A 15,850-nucleotide genomic window follows, 5' to 3' on the forward strand; every position below is an offset into this window, starting at 1 on the left:
CCCCCCCCCCCCCTCCCCCGTGTGTGTGTGTCATAAAACGCAATAATTTTTACCAACAAAAAATATTTCGTATTTTGTATTATTTATTGACCTTATGCACATTTAGAAAGATAATTTTTTAAAATATAAAAATGAAATACCTTCTACACAAAGCAACAGCACGCTCATTGAAACCTGCGTTAAGATAGCAATGTTGAAAGCGTACTCAAAACTGTCAGCAAGTCTTATCAAATGGCTATGTCTGACAATTAACATTCGTATCTTCTTTTTGCAGTTGTCTTTTTCCACTTCGATGCCAGCAAAATCCATTTGCAGTACCTCGAACTGTCCACATAGATGCATCGCGAGGCCAAAGAAGAAACCATCGTTTCCGCAATGCGAGGTAGCGTTGACGAAGATTTGCGCCGCTTGCAGTAATAGAACGCAGGTGTAAGTGATCGTTGATAGCGACCCAAAAACGCAGTAGGTTGCTAGAAAATACGTTGTTACCATCGTGTCGTTATCGTTTGTCTTGGAGACATTTAACCAAGGTATCAAATTATCAAATGGTACAGCCATGAAGAGAAACGAGAAGCCTGATGCGTAGCCCAGATATAATATCGTCAAGGACACCACTCTGCCGACATGGGTATACCTCATCATAACTTCCCGTTGTTGAATGTCCCGGGACATCGACCAGTCGTCGATAATGGATGTCACCAGGATGTAAGTGTGCTTCCAAGTAAAACGGATGACAAGAAGCTTGGAGAGGCTGACGACAGACGAGAGATCCATTAGAAAGGCCTCCATCATGTCCTCAGTACCCAGGCATTGCCGATATGTTTCCAGAGACAGGCTGCCGATTGTACTGATCTAATCACCGCGAAGAACCGGAAAGAACCGCGTTAATTCACGATCTCTATATTTTTAATTACTAATTACTCAAACGTTTGAAATGTTTAAGGCTGGTTGTTCCACCTTTCGTTAAATTTCTTACTCTCTTACTCTCTTATTCTTTTACCTTCTTATTCTTTTGTTTATCCATTAGATAAATTCCCACATTGTTTATCTAAAGATGGAACAACCAGCTCTAATTAATTATTTCTCTTGTTAATTATTTCTGTGACATTTACCTGGATCAAAATTGCTAAGGAACATCGTGCAATAGATTTGAGATCTCCCGCATTCAAAGGCCAAATTCCAATTATATTAAGGACTTTTTCATAGACACTTAGAGCATAATGAGATTCGTTGTTCCAATTACTTGCTTCCTTCATTATTTAATCGAAATATCTGTCTCCTTTCTAAGAAGTAATTAAGAAATTAATTAAGTCTAACGTACGTCACATTCTGTATGTATCAAAATCTCACAAAGAATCTCACGTATTTTTGTTTATACCGGCTAAATCGCATGAAGAAAACCTCCCTTGAAAAAAATCAGTTTTTTTCTTTTGAAACGAGCAAAATTTTTATTCGACAATATTCACTCTGAAAGAAAAAAAACCGATTTTTTTTAAAAGATGTTTCCATCCCCTTTAACATGCAACTCAGCCGATATTAAAAAAATACATATCTATCTTTTATATTTATCCATAGGACGACGTACTAAAATAAGCTCATCAAAATCGAAGGAAGACAGTTGGTTGTGTTCCTTTAGTTTAATTTAACTAATTTAAATAAATTCGATTAGAAATTCTTATTTATGTTAATATATTAAAACACAAAAACTTTTTAACTCTAGAATGCAATCCACATACGTAAATTTTACGTACAAGAGAGCGGAGTTATTGAGCGCAAAGCAATGGTCATTAGAAGATCTAATCTGTCATGCCAAATACTAGGATAAAATGAACTTTTAAAAATTTTATCCATTTTTTATATATCAGTTTAGTATTGTCTGTATTATAACAAATAGCGTAACAAGAAATTTCAACTTTTTAACATTTTTGTTATTATTTTGTGTTATAATATATATTTTACTTAATTAAATATTTTATTTACACTACCTTCGCTTCTTAAAAATGATGTGTATGTTTGGAATTTTTTTTTAAGAATGAAGAAGTGAATCAAAAATTGTTTATTGTGGCTTTATTATATGTATCTTCAAGTGTATGAAAAATTTTTTTTTTCTTATTTACAAAATGGCGATACTATAGCCGTATCGTTAAACATCTTTATTAGTCAGACCTCTCCGCAATGGTGTCTAAAATTTTTACACGGTTTGGCCTAGAACAAAATACTAAAAATTTTTATCATCTACATACTAAAAATTAAAGAAGTACATAGAAGTTATCAAAAATATTGATTTCTGTGTGCGTGACAAAATGGTGAACACTTGAGAAGAAAGTAGTTTTTTTCGTCTAACATTTTTATATAAAAATGTTAATTGCAAATAAAGTTTTCAACACACCGCAAAAATCCTACGCGCTTCTTTAGATTATATACATATAAGAGAATATTTTTTCAATCCAAATTTCAAGTGAATCAGATGAAAAATGTAAAAGTTATGTATAGTACACCACCGATTTTGAAAAAATCATTTTGAGAAAAACGCGTTTTAAGTTCCGGTTACTATTTTTTTGTTCATAAAGCAATAAATAAAAAAATACAGATAAAATAAAGATGATACTAAATACAGATAGTGCTATCATAATCACCTACTGACAGCCAATTTCCGTCGGTAAGTGTCTATATAGAATTTAGTGGCTCGGAACAGGTCAGAGTATTACTATTCGGAGCGGCCGCGCTATGCGGTAACGCGTTTCACTAAATCAGTTCTTGTAACATAAGATCATCAACATTTTTAAATGAAACTATTAGAATTCTATTTTTGGAAAACAATATACTATTGATTTAAGAAAAAAAATTTAATTTTTTCAAACCTCCAAAGTGATGTAATCCCAATATAAAGAGACACACAGACATAATTAAATTACATGCTCTATATCATTTCAAAATTAAAAAGTGCGGTTAAGATGTTCCCTCATTTCTAGCAATGAAAATAAGGGTTTTAAAATAGGTACCAAATGAAAGATCTTATAGAATTAAACATAAATATATATTTTTATTTTGCACCGATTTTCTATTATAAAATTATAGAGTATATATGTTTATAGTATAATATTATGTATAATACATTATGTTACATATATTGCACTTGAAATTATATACCTATATTTTGAATGCGGTTTATTAGTTGTGTCGAGTACGATTGATGGGCATTTTCAAATCTTCATTTGGAATGATGCAATTATGGCTGTGCCATATGCAAGGTACCATATGATGGTCATATTGACTACGTTTATTATCGTGCGCTTAATTCGCGACCTATACGATAGGTGTCTTTGTTTAACCTACAGGATAAACAAGGACATTTATTGTTTAGGCCGCGGCCTACATGCACGGTGTAAACGTAGCCATTAATAAATTTGTGAATATATAAAAGTATACTTCAATGACAAAAACAAAAATTAGATGTACTTTATTTAATATGTTAATTCAATAAAAAAAAACAGGTTGATATAATTGCAAACAATTGTCACACACACATTAAACAAAATGATTGATATACGTTTATCCCGATGACGTTATTTCGATTCCTTTTCACGGTGCATTGACTATAAGCTCCAAACTTACTATGAAGGCGCGCGGAAGCAAAGCCATGTCGCTATACCTATGCCGTCGAGGGTGGAACGGCCTTCTTTGATCTTTTATTCAAATGAGAAACGACGTTGCGCTGAAACTAAATCGGCATATCTAAACTGCATATTTCTAGATATGTTGCTTTGTAGTTGAGGACTGTCTCGCGAACTTTTGAACTTTTACCACACACAATTGCAATCTCTATCAATAAGAGCACTTTTAAACGAATATATACATATGCGACATGCAACGTAGTACAATCACGTGTCTTTTTCATTGTAGCAAGAACATAAAAAAGAATACGAAAATTAATAGTGCATCTCAGTTTCCTTACGCTGTAGTCCTGTAACTAAAATTGAAATTGATAGGTATCGTACAGGTATATGGTATTACAGTATATTTTGTTTATCATAAAACGTTCGTCTATCATTCTGTACCGTTACAGTAACTGAAAGGGAATAAAAAAAAAGATAAAGAATATAAGAGATGCCATGTATTGTTGAAGAAGAATTGGAAACTTTCATATCAAAACATAATATTTCATGCATATATTTAAAATAAAATATTTATTAAATCACAAATTAATCTATAAATTTTATGAAAGCTTAACTACGCGATGGGAACCAGATATCTCCAATATTGCGTAAACTTTAACAATAACATATATTTACTATTTATTCATCTAACATAACACGCAAAACCGAAAGATATGATGCCGTGGACTTTAAGATGTCTTTGAATGTCATCATATTCATGACCACGAATTTTCCAGCTGTCAATTGATGAGGAATACTGGCTCGCATTAGAATAATCTGGAAATCTTTGGCTACACTAGCCGGCAGCTCATACCAATCACAATCGTAGATAGCATAACACAATGCGGTGCTTCTCATCTCCAAGTAATCTCCGGCAAACGTGTAGAACGACAATTGAATCAGCATAAGAAGTAAGACACTGGCGCTATGTATAATCATAGATAAATTGCGAAGAGGTAACGATGCGATTAACATATACCCTACAAAACATTAAAAACAAATGCAATTTTTATTGGAATATATTAGGAGCATTGTTATTCTATTAAAAAAATTTATTTAAAGCGTGTAACTATTATAACTATATATAATATTTTATCTAAATTAAAACTTAATCTTGTAATTACAAATTCTGCAAAAAGATTTTTAATTTTACCAATTTTTCATTTAAAAGCATATTACCATCTGTACACATAACAGTGCTCGTAACGAATAAGTACATCAAAACGTTCGCATTGAAGGACTCCTCCATACACTCCGTCAGCCGGATAAGTTGACAGTGCCTTTGGACCGCTTCGGCTATCGCGCATCGTGTCTCGCTAAATCGGAATTCGGATAATTTGATACTCAATGCGTCAAACTGGGCGCACAGATGCATGACCTGTCCAAAGAAAAAACTGGTAATACCGAAGGTTATTACACCAGTAGTGAACACTTGTATCGCCTGAATGACTATAAATGCCTTTTGCAGCGACGTAGTTCGAAGTACACAGAACTGACTTCTGTTCTCATGGCTTACGCTCACATTGTCAGTTTCATGATCAAGCCGACCCGTTTTCACGATAACTGCTGATATCGCCATAGCGGCGTAAACACCTACTATGATACCCACAAGAATGAAAGTAAGCACCGTCACTCGCGTTGACATTGTCGCATATTTCTCCATGATCCAACGAATTTTCTTATCTTTCTGCATGGCCCAATCGTCCATCGTGGAGGTGACTATCTCGAGTAATTCTTCTCGGTGGATACGAGGTGTGATTAGCCTTGTAAGGGCTAAAGCGGCAGCGGCACCGGTTGTTAGCGAGTCAAGAGATTTTTTCGCACTACTACAATGCAGATAGATTTCGGTAAAATAAACGAACAATGGAATTACCTAGAAAATAAAAAATTGTCATGGGTATTTATTATTATAATAGTTATTGAAAGAGTCAAATTTAATTATTTAGAGGAGAGTGGTCTAAATCGGACTTATTTGCTGTTTTTATTCTCTATGAAGCGTAAATAAAGTCCGATCATAAAACGAATAGTGCCGTTCGAAAGATCATTTAATTACCTTCATTTTTGCTTCAGACCGTTTTGACGTATCTCTTATTTGTGTCGAACTATAACGGAAAATGTAAAAATGCATTTTCCGATCCGATGGACTATATACAAAAAAACTCTAAAAAGACGAGTAAGCTAGCTAATTCATCGAAGAAAGAAGGTTCGCTATTTCCATTATAGTTCGATACAGGTAAGAAAACGTCAAAACGATCTGAAGCAAAAATGAAGGAAATTAAATGATCTTTCGAACGGCACCATTGGTTTTATGATCGGACTTTATTTACGCCTCATAGAGAACAAAAACTGCAAATAGATCCAATTTAGACCACTTTCCCCTATTATATTAATGAAATTTGTATCATTAATGCGGTTATGAATTATTATATTGAACACTTTTATTGATAGAAATATTTACATATCAAATGTAGTAACAAATATAAAAATAAGATTTATTTCATTTTTTAAACTTACATTATTTCTAGAACTGCAAATCTATAAAATTAACAATTTTTGCAATGAAGGAAGAGTAAATACAAATTACAAAGTTTTCTATTTTTATTAACATTTTAATTATGATTTAGTTGATAGAAATGACAATTACAAATACAAAAATAATTAGTATTAGAAAATAATTCTATATTTGACACAAAAAATAATGAAAATTTTTTATATCTGTTATGAAAACAACTTTCAGGAATTTTTTGACAGTGTATGCAAAGAAATGCTTAACGAGATATTCAAATATTTCATCATGCAGCAAATTAGCATAAAAGTAAAATTTGTTTAAATTGGTTTAAAGAGTCTTGTTATAAAATTTGTATTAATTATAAATAATATTAACATTTTATTGAAATATATATTTATAAAAAAGAATCACATAGTGATTTATTTAACGGTACTTGCTTCCAAAAATACAGCGATAATCCATCTGAGGTCCATGAAAATGTTTCTTTCTCTCACAGGCCAAATGCCAACGCAACTGAGAGCAAATCTATGCACCGATAATGTTACAGTAGTGCTTGTATGAAAAATCATTTTGAATTCAAAGACTTCTACTACAAGTATATGATCCTTATATTAAGGCAAAGCACGAGGAAGTATTTTTCTTAATCATTCAGCCGTAATTTTTTTCAAAGACATATCACCGTATTGCATTTTTTATTCGCGTGCGACCGCTTCCTGCCGCGTTAACTTTTCACGAGACACCGAAGAATGTAACAAAGAAATTTTCCATTGAAAAAAATCTCAAACCAATAAATGTCGTAATTTACAAAATTGCTACCTTGAGGTACGCGATGAAGTAGCTCAGGGATATTATACTACAAGTTTCTTCTTTTATTGCAAGAATATTAGAATTTTAAGTAAAAAATACACGTAATATCAGTATATCGATGTTACAGAAAAAGTATAATATTCTCTCTAATTTCTTATTTATAAACGGTAAATCTATATCATACTTTAAGGTATATAAAACTAAAATATTGAAAAAAATTGTGACATCTTTACTGCGATATATACAATTGATTTAAAATTCTCTCGTCTTGGAAGAATATACAGTATAAAAGAATATACAGCGCCAGATAGTTGATACTTTAATATAAAATTTTATCTCTATTGTACAAAACTGCATTCTATTACCCGAGCAGAAATGAATCTAGCCAATCTGATTTACCATCTAGCCACTAGACAGCATTAACTAGATAAAATTTCTAACTCGTCACTGGATAGTTACTAGCTAATACACTACTCGCATTAATTAAAGCATCACGTCTTACACCTTCGAAAAATTGGTAAACTTTAAATGAGTGTAACTTCTACAAAAATGGTCAAAATAAGATTTTCAAAAAAGCATTTTGTAGCTTGAAATCTCTACTTTCGAAGTTTGTAATTGAAATTTCAATATGACTGATACTTTACGGAGTTATACGGACACAAATGGATATCCGTCAAATCTAAAAATTTTTCACAAATTTTACAAAGGTCTATGACATGAGATAAAAATTACACGAAAATGCGATTTGCAGCATTGGAAAGAGTGAATCTTTACCTTTAATTTCCTTTTTTATTCAACGTTGTACGATTTTTTTTTAACCGAGTTATTCAACATTGAATTAAAAATGGTACCTTTGACTTTGACTGTTCATAAAAAACGAACGGAGTGACGTACAGCATTTTTTAAAAAACAAAAAAAAAGTTCAATGTTTTCTCCTTGAAATGCTTTTATCAATTTTTAGACACAGATAAGCTTCTTCTGTAAAAACTTAAATGAAAGGTGAAGTTGAAAATTGAGGCAATTATCCGTTTCTATTCTGGTCAAAAGAGAGAGAGAGAGAGAGCAACTCTGATAATTAACGTAATTTTACACTTTAGAGTCTACTAATTTCCACGAGACTCATACGAAACAGTCGCGACATTTTTCAACTAATGTCCTTCATGTTCGAAGTTACGATTTTCGGCAAGACGGCATTCGCTGTATTGAAATTAATCTTATATCGCAGCATGCGATCACACCGCTGGCATTAGCGTTACCCGAAGCGTACCACGTGGAGGTTGCACAGTCGAATTTTACGCTTCTTGTGTGTTCGTGTGCATCCTAACTATAGCTAATAACTAGCCAGAAATACTAGACAGCAGTTATCTAAGTTAATCCGTGTCGAACAATTAAAGTTTTTCTATCTCATGACTAGTTAGCCATGACCATGAGGTTCAATTTCTGCTCGGATAATTAAAATGTCATATTGCATCTTTTATTCGTATGCGACCGTTCCCTGTCGCATCAACTTATATTATAAGATATCGTGGAAAGTATAATAAAAAAATCTTTCCTTGGAAAATGTCTGATGCTACAATTTACAAAACCTCTATCTTGATGAAGCAGTATACGAATATCACAGGTCTATTATCTCTAGTAAAAACGTTTAAATTTTAAAATCTTTTATTTCTCATAAAAATACACGCGTATATATTTGTGCGTGTCCGCGTGCGCGTGTGCGTGTGCACGTACGTGTGTGGGTGTCAATGTTCGGAGAAACTAGAATTTGCTCTCAAATTTCTTAAATAATTTCTTATATTTTATAAATTTTATGTAAGAGCTTAACTGTTGCAATGGGAAGCGGGAAATAATATTGCACAACATCAACAACTAATAATTTATACATATATATTATTTATCCATCTAACATAACACGCAAAACCGAAAGATATGACGCTGTGGACTTTAAGATATCTTTGAATGTCATCATATTCATGACCATAAATTTTCCAGCCGTCAGTTGATGAGGAATACTGGCTCGCATTAGGATAATCTGAAAATCCTTGGCTATACTAGCCGGCAGCTCGTACCAATCGCAATCGTAAGTGGCATAACACAATGCAAGGCTCCGCATCTCCAAGTAATCACCGGCAAAAGTGTAGAACGATAATTGAATCAGCATAAGCAGTAAAATGCTAGCACTATGTATTATCATAGATGGATTGCCAAGAGGTAACGATGCAATTAACATGTATCCTAGAAAACATTGAAAACTTGCACTTTTCATTGGAATAGAGAATACGAGATTCGATATTACTCTCGCATTATAAAGATTGTAATTATAATACGAGATAATTTGTACATACTATACATTTTATCCATGTTAAGGGGTAACGGCACTCTAGAATTTTCAAAAAATCAAATTTTTTGCGTTTAAATGATGCCTTAGTGTCTTAAAAATGAGGTACATTTGATCCCATAGCGCGATAAAATTTTTAAGTACTTATTTTGAAACCGAAACTACCTCTCTACGGTGCGTCACTGCTCGGTCTATAATCCAATGGGTGAGGCGTTCCAAAAAAATATCTAGCTATTGTAACGATCTTACCAAATGGGATAATGAAAAGGAAAGTTTTCAGTGTTACCTGTAGATGGCACAAGTAATAATTAATTCAGAAAAGTAGGGGAGAATATCCTAAATCGGACTGTATTCCAAATCGGATCTTTTTAATTTAAATAAATACGGTTAAGCAAATTTGCGTGCTATTTATAATGTAAAGTCCTTATAAAACTCTGTTATAACGTTCATAGAATAGATGCAAATATATATTTTTGGCTATCAGGCAAACAATTTTTTAAAAAAGAAAATTCTTGTAAATCGTTATTTAAAAGATGTTAAAAATTTAAACGGTAATTGATTTAAGATAATTAAAGAGTGTAGAATTCAAAAATATCAAGAGTTTTGTGATTACTTTTGCAGTTTATTGTAAAATGTATTCCAATCGTTAGATAGAACGCGTGTCCAAATCGGGTCTATCTTTAGGTGTCCAAATCGGACCTATATAAAGAACACTAAAAAGGCGAGTAAGTCAACTAATTCATCGAAGAAAAAAAGTTTGCTACAACCTGGTTGTAGTACTGGTGATTATCCGACCAAATCTGGTCTAAGGAACACTTTTACATTTTCCATTATAGATCGACACAGGTAAGAGTTACGTCAAAATGGTCTGAAGCAAAAATGAAGGAAATTAAATTATCTTTCAGTATCATTGGTTTTATGATTGGACTTTATTTATATATAGAGAACAAAAACTGCGAATAAGTCCGATTTAAACCACTCTCCCCTATATAAAAAAAATTTATACTTTTTTAGTACTTAAAACTTTTAACGCGTTTTACTCGGAACAAATTTTTCGAATTTGCCGGAAACAGAATACGAACAGTTTTCGACCAATTCATTCCAAATTTGGACAATAGCATCGTAATTAGATTTTACACAGAAGTACGTAAAGGTTTTTTAATACTTTATCAACTTTTTTGTTATAAACAATTTACGGTGAAATTTTTTACTGAAAAATGAATTTTTTTCAGATAAGCACTTTTTTCAAAATTAATATTTTTTAAATTCCATACGTACTTCTGTAGCCAATCATATATAGTTTTCAAAAAATTTTAGTTTTTAGTTCTAGATTGAAAATTGTGAGAGAAAAACTTTCTGGCCGTGAAGCCCCTTTGTCGAGAGGTGATTTCGTGTTTCATGTAGTTGCCATTTTGTTTCAAAATATGATAATAAAAATTTTTTTTATATCTTTCAGAACATGTAAAATAAACTCTTATAAACAGATTTCCCACTTTCTTTATTGTATCTCCGTAAAAAGTTATAAAAAAAAACGTCATTTTTTTTTTTTCGAGCTCTAGAGTGGCATTACTCCTTAAAATATCATTCTAAATTAGAGAGAATTTAAAAGCGTTCTTTTAAACCCTTTGAAATGTGATTTAACATACATGTTACATCTTTTGCGAATTAAAAAATAAATATTTCTTTTACTTTTGGACTTTTTTGTAATTTTATATCGATAGTAATATACAACAATAATTATCTATAGACTCTTATATTAAAAACAAAATTAGATTCTTGATTTTCAAATCAAAACAAAGGGATTAAACTAGCAAATAAGAAGTCGCTGAATTATTGCTGCTAGTAACAACATTCTAATTCCAAATTTAAGACAAAGATTTTAAAATTTAAGTAATTAATTTAACATATGTATATTAACAATGATATATTCGGAAGTTTTTCGAATCGCAGATTTTAAATCCAAAGACAAAATTTACAAATTTTCAAAATATTATACAAGGTGGCGGACCAAAATATTTATATCATCATGAATGCAGTTGCACAAACAACTGAGAATGAAAACAAATAACGGAAAAATAAGATTAAGAAATATCAATAAATAAAAGAATGTAGAAATGTGTCCTTGAGACACATATTACAATAAAATGTAAACGTAAATAACAAGAACATGACCCGCTTTCGCGATCGGTACGGAAAAACCGATCAAAGCAACCTAACTGTAATCGCGAAAGTGCTGATGCACGTGCCGATGCGGCAAGGACGTCCGACTTAAACAAAATTACGAAGATAAAATTGAAAAGAAGGATGCAGAGGCAGGTCACTCGATTAACTCTCGTCATTCGTGATGTCGGTCATTCATGATCGACGATTGTCAACGATTTGATAGAAAGAATATTGAAATTTATAAAAGCGTATGAAAAATGTTAAACTACTACTATGAGAACAATTTAAATAGATATTAAAGTTGATAAAATTTATTAAAGTGTTTAAACTTTTTAATATTAAAGTATTAAATCATGTAGTGTTATATTTACACTAAATTTGAGATAAGCAGAGTCCCTTTGATTCGCTAATTTTAGATATAAAAAAAAAAAATTAAAATATTTAAGATTGAGTATTTAATATAGTAAATCTGCATTGCAAAAAATAGACTAATTTGCATGAAATTATTTATGATAATTATACATGAATACTCGTAGATTTAGATTGGCTGATTTCTAATCTAAAATAAAAAATTGTCAAATTTAAAACAACGAAATGCTGTTTTCAATTTATACAAAATCAGTCAATTTTTTGCATATTAAATCTAAATTTGTTATTTTTTAATTTTTACTTCATATTTGTTATCATACTACGATCTAAAAAATACTCGAATACCCAATTTTAAGTGACCAGCTTAAACGTTTTCAGTTCGTTATCGCTCGAGCGTTGTGCGGCATTTGGACCGCGTGCGGTGAGGTGAGGGGAACAGCGAAAGGCGCGGAGGCGATTCGAAAATCGGCCGAAAGTTACATATACTTTATGTATGTTCACTTTAAACTAGCATCTTTAATTAATAATATATCGGTTACTTTTCGTGGTAATTTATTATTATCAGATAAAAAGGTTAAACTTTTGAATATCTTGTTTTGAACATTATAATAATTAGCGATTTCCTGTATATCAATATTTAAGAAATTTTATGTAAGATAAGATAGTACATGCTTTCAAGAGTTAAAAAGAGTTGGAATAAACTTAAAAACAAATTTATATACATTGTTTATTTTTTTTAGAAATAATTTATTCTTTATCTTCAAGAATTTATAAATTTCATATAAGATCAATTTAAACCTAAAACACGTAAAAATTTCTGTTGTATGTAAATTAAATTAATACAATTTTTATACAATTTGCTATAAACAAGTTAAATAATTTTATTCAACTTATTACGATTAATTAATTTTTTATTCTATTCAAAATTTACTTTCATAGTACGTACTATATAATATTTTAAAATATAAATTATGAAAATTAATCTTGTAATTATAAGCTTGCAAGAAGATTGCAAATTTGACAGTTTCTTATTTACATAAAGGCATATTACCATCTATGCACATAAGAGTGCTAGTAACGAACAAGTACATTAAAACGTTCGCATTGAATGACTCTTCCATACACTCGGCCAGCCGGATAAGTTGGCAATGCCTTTGAACCGCCTCGGCTATCGCGCGACGTGCCCCGCTAACTCGGATTTCCGACAGTTTGATACTCAACGCGTCAAATTGGGAACACAGATGCATGACCTGTCCAAAAAAGAAACTGGTAGTACCAAAGGTTATTATACCAGTAGTGAGCATTTGCATCGCCTGAACGACCATAAACGCTTGTTGCGACGACGCGGTTCGAAATACGCAAGATTGACTTCTATTATCGAGTTGTCCTGTTTTCGCTGTGATCGCTGAAATCGCCATAGTGGCGTAAACACCTACTATGATACCCACGAGAATAAAAGTAAGCACCGTCACTCGCGTTGACATTGTCGCATATTTCTCCATGATCCAACGAACTTTCTTATCTTTCCTCAGGGCCCAATCGTCCATCATGGAGTTGACTATCTCGAGTAATTCTTCTCGATGGATACGAGGTGTGATTAGCCTTGTAAGGGCTAACGCGGCAGCGGCACCGGTTGTTAGCGAGTCAAGAGATTTTTTCGCACTACTACAATGCAGATAGATTTCGGTGAAATAAACGGACATTGGAACTACCTAGAAAATAAAAAAATGTTATGCATATTGTCTAATAATTATTAAAAAAGAAAGAGTCAGATTTAATTATTTATATTATTTATATTATAAAATTCAATATAAATTGGAAGGGCTACGAGTCACAAAACAATATCATTTAATTTAAAATATAAAAATAAATGTTATAAATTTATGTTTTGACACCGATTGTGTCATCCATTATTAATGTTGTGCAAATGTATATTAGTCCAGTAAAAATAATAAAATATAATATATAAAATTATAAACATACATATAATAGATAAAAAAATATATAATTTACAATAAAATATATATATATATATGTATTTATAAAGTTACTTCGTTCGGATTTATATTGTAACATATAACACAAAATTTATTATTAATATATTAATGTATAAGAGAGGATAATCAAAAGGCTCAGTTGAATAAATCAAAAGAAACAAATTGCCAATATGAGCTAACACAAGTTCTCAGTGTGTACTTTTTATACAATTTATTCGAAATGAATAATAAAACGTATTATACGTTTCAACCTACGGTTAAGGTCCTCTTCAGTACATATTAAATTAATATAAAAATAACCTAACTTATACGAATACGAAGCCTATAACAGTCTTGGATCTTAGTTGCTTATATATAATTTCGCATGAATTTATATACTGATATACCTATGTAGTCTTTCTAAACTGCATGCTGAACAATTGTCGGTCTTGAAACAGCTAGAGAGAGAAATTAACATACGAAAAGTAGTAACAAAAGCATAAAGATGAAATTTATTCATTTATTACTATTATAATATTTTATATCATTTATTATGTTATATCATTATTTTTAGGATCACAAATTTGTGCAATAATTTCTGTGTTAAAGGAAATATATAAATACAAATTGATGAAATTGGCTAAATTTTCAGTAATATTTTAACTACGATAGAGATGACAATTACAAATATAAAAATTATACAAGTATTTGATAATCTCTAAAGAAAGTAGCACATTTTTTTAGGAATCTTTTGACAGTGTAGATAGAAAAATGTTTTATAAGATATTCAAATATACAGCAAATTGACATATAAGGAAAATTTATTGAAATTAAATAAGAAAAAGAAAGCCATTTTCAATCAAAGCGAATTCTGCTTATATTAGTAAGTAACATTTATGTATAAAATACAAATACATGCTTAAGGTGCTATAGTAGTATTATTATTAAATTGACAATCACACAACTAATTTAATTATAAAATTATTATTTTAGTTTATGACTATATTTTAAATCCGTCAAACCGAAAGTCGTCTTTAGAACTGATAAGTATATTCGTATATTTACGTATGAATAACTAAACACCAAGATCTGCTTTGACCAAATATGCCTTTCTTCTTCTTATTAGTGTTTAGGACACGCAAACTTTTCATAATAGCAATCATAAGACACCGTAAGAATTAGCCGATTAAAGCTGAAAGTTTTTGACAATTCTTGACTGCAGTGATTGGCTAATTCTTACGATACGTTTTACGTTTTACGAAAGGTGTGTGCAACAGCTCTAAAAGCCTATTCTACAATGACCGTAAACCACAAAAAGTGACCAATCGTAATTGATTTTTCTCCTCATATTTGATTACGATTGGTTAATTTTTATGGCTTACGATCATTATAGAATAGGCTTAAAACATATCTCAATATATTTTACTTATGTAACATTGTTCACTGAAATTAGTTGAAGCATCTTGTTAAAATATTTACAATATATTAGTTATAATATCAAAATAATATTAACATTTATTAAAATTTATGAATAAAAAACTTTTAGTGTGTCAATGGTTCATTTAATGGTACTTGCTTCTAAAAATACAGCGACGATCCATCTGAGGTCCATGAAAATGTTCTCTCTCACGGGCCAGATGCCAACGCAACTAAGAGCAAATCTGTGCACCGATAATGTCACAGTAACGTCTCTATGGAAGATCATTCCGAATCCAAGAACTACTGTCGCAAATATGCGATCATCATATTAAAGCGAGATACGAGAAAGTATTTGTAATCTTTTTCGAAGGTATCGCCGTATTGCATCTTTTATTCGCGTGCGACCGTCTCCAGCCGCGTTGACTTTTCAGATAGATATCGCGGAATGTAATGAAGAGCTCTTTTCTTGAAAAAAGTCTCACGCTATATAAATATATATGTTACAATTTACAGTACTACTTTGAGAGACGCAATGAAGTAGCTCATAGATATATCGCAAGTTTCTTCTTTTACGATAAAAATATTAAAACCTTAAAATCTTCTATCTCTCATA

General features: G+C 31.2%; 2 protein-coding genes and 1 pseudogene across 2 annotated transcripts in view; all 3 read right to left on the reverse strand.

Annotated features, from left to right (window-relative positions):
• The window catches only part of LOC108775749 (odorant receptor 22c-like), a 2,103-nt gene extending 847 nt beyond the window's left edge, over window positions 1–1,256 (reverse strand). The window contains exons 1-2 of the mRNA XM_018542203.1: window positions 1,113–1,256; window positions 141–852 (exon numbers count right to left, since the gene is read on the reverse strand). Coding sequence (XP_018397705.1) covers window positions 141–852; window positions 1,113–1,256 — 856 coding nt within the window. The remainder of the gene's footprint in view (window positions 1–140; window positions 853–1,112) is intronic.
• Window positions 1,257–4,295: 3,039 nt separating this feature from the next.
• On the reverse strand, window positions 4,296–5,715 carry LOC108775737 (uncharacterized). The gene is made up of 3 exons (XM_018542187.1): window positions 5,710–5,715; window positions 4,836–5,529; window positions 4,296–4,636 (listed from the first exon to the last, which is right to left on the reverse strand). Exons 1-3 carry the CDS (start codon window positions 5,713–5,715, stop codon window positions 4,296–4,298), a joined length of 1,041 nt encoding a protein of 346 aa, XP_018397689.1.
• Window positions 5,716–8,866: 3,151 nt separating this feature from the next.
• On the reverse strand, window positions 8,867–13,557 carry LOC108775738 (uncharacterized; annotated as a pseudogene).
• Between the last annotated feature and the right edge of the window lie 2,293 nt (window positions 13,558–15,850).

This window comes from Cyphomyrmex costatus, unplaced genomic scaffold (genome assembly GCF_001594065.2).
Source record: "Cyphomyrmex costatus isolate MS0001 unplaced genomic scaffold, Ccosl1.0 scaffold309, whole genome shotgun sequence".
Lineage (NCBI taxonomy): Eukaryota > Metazoa > Arthropoda > Insecta > Hymenoptera > Formicidae > Cyphomyrmex > Cyphomyrmex costatus.

Excerpts from the sequence above, each read along its gene's own strand:
- LOC108775737 (XM_018542187.1), bottom strand. Across the intron at positions 4,637-4,835 it reads CACTGTTATGTGTACAGATG|GGTATATGTTAATCGCATCG; the intron begins GTAATATGCTTT and ends AATGTTTTGTAG.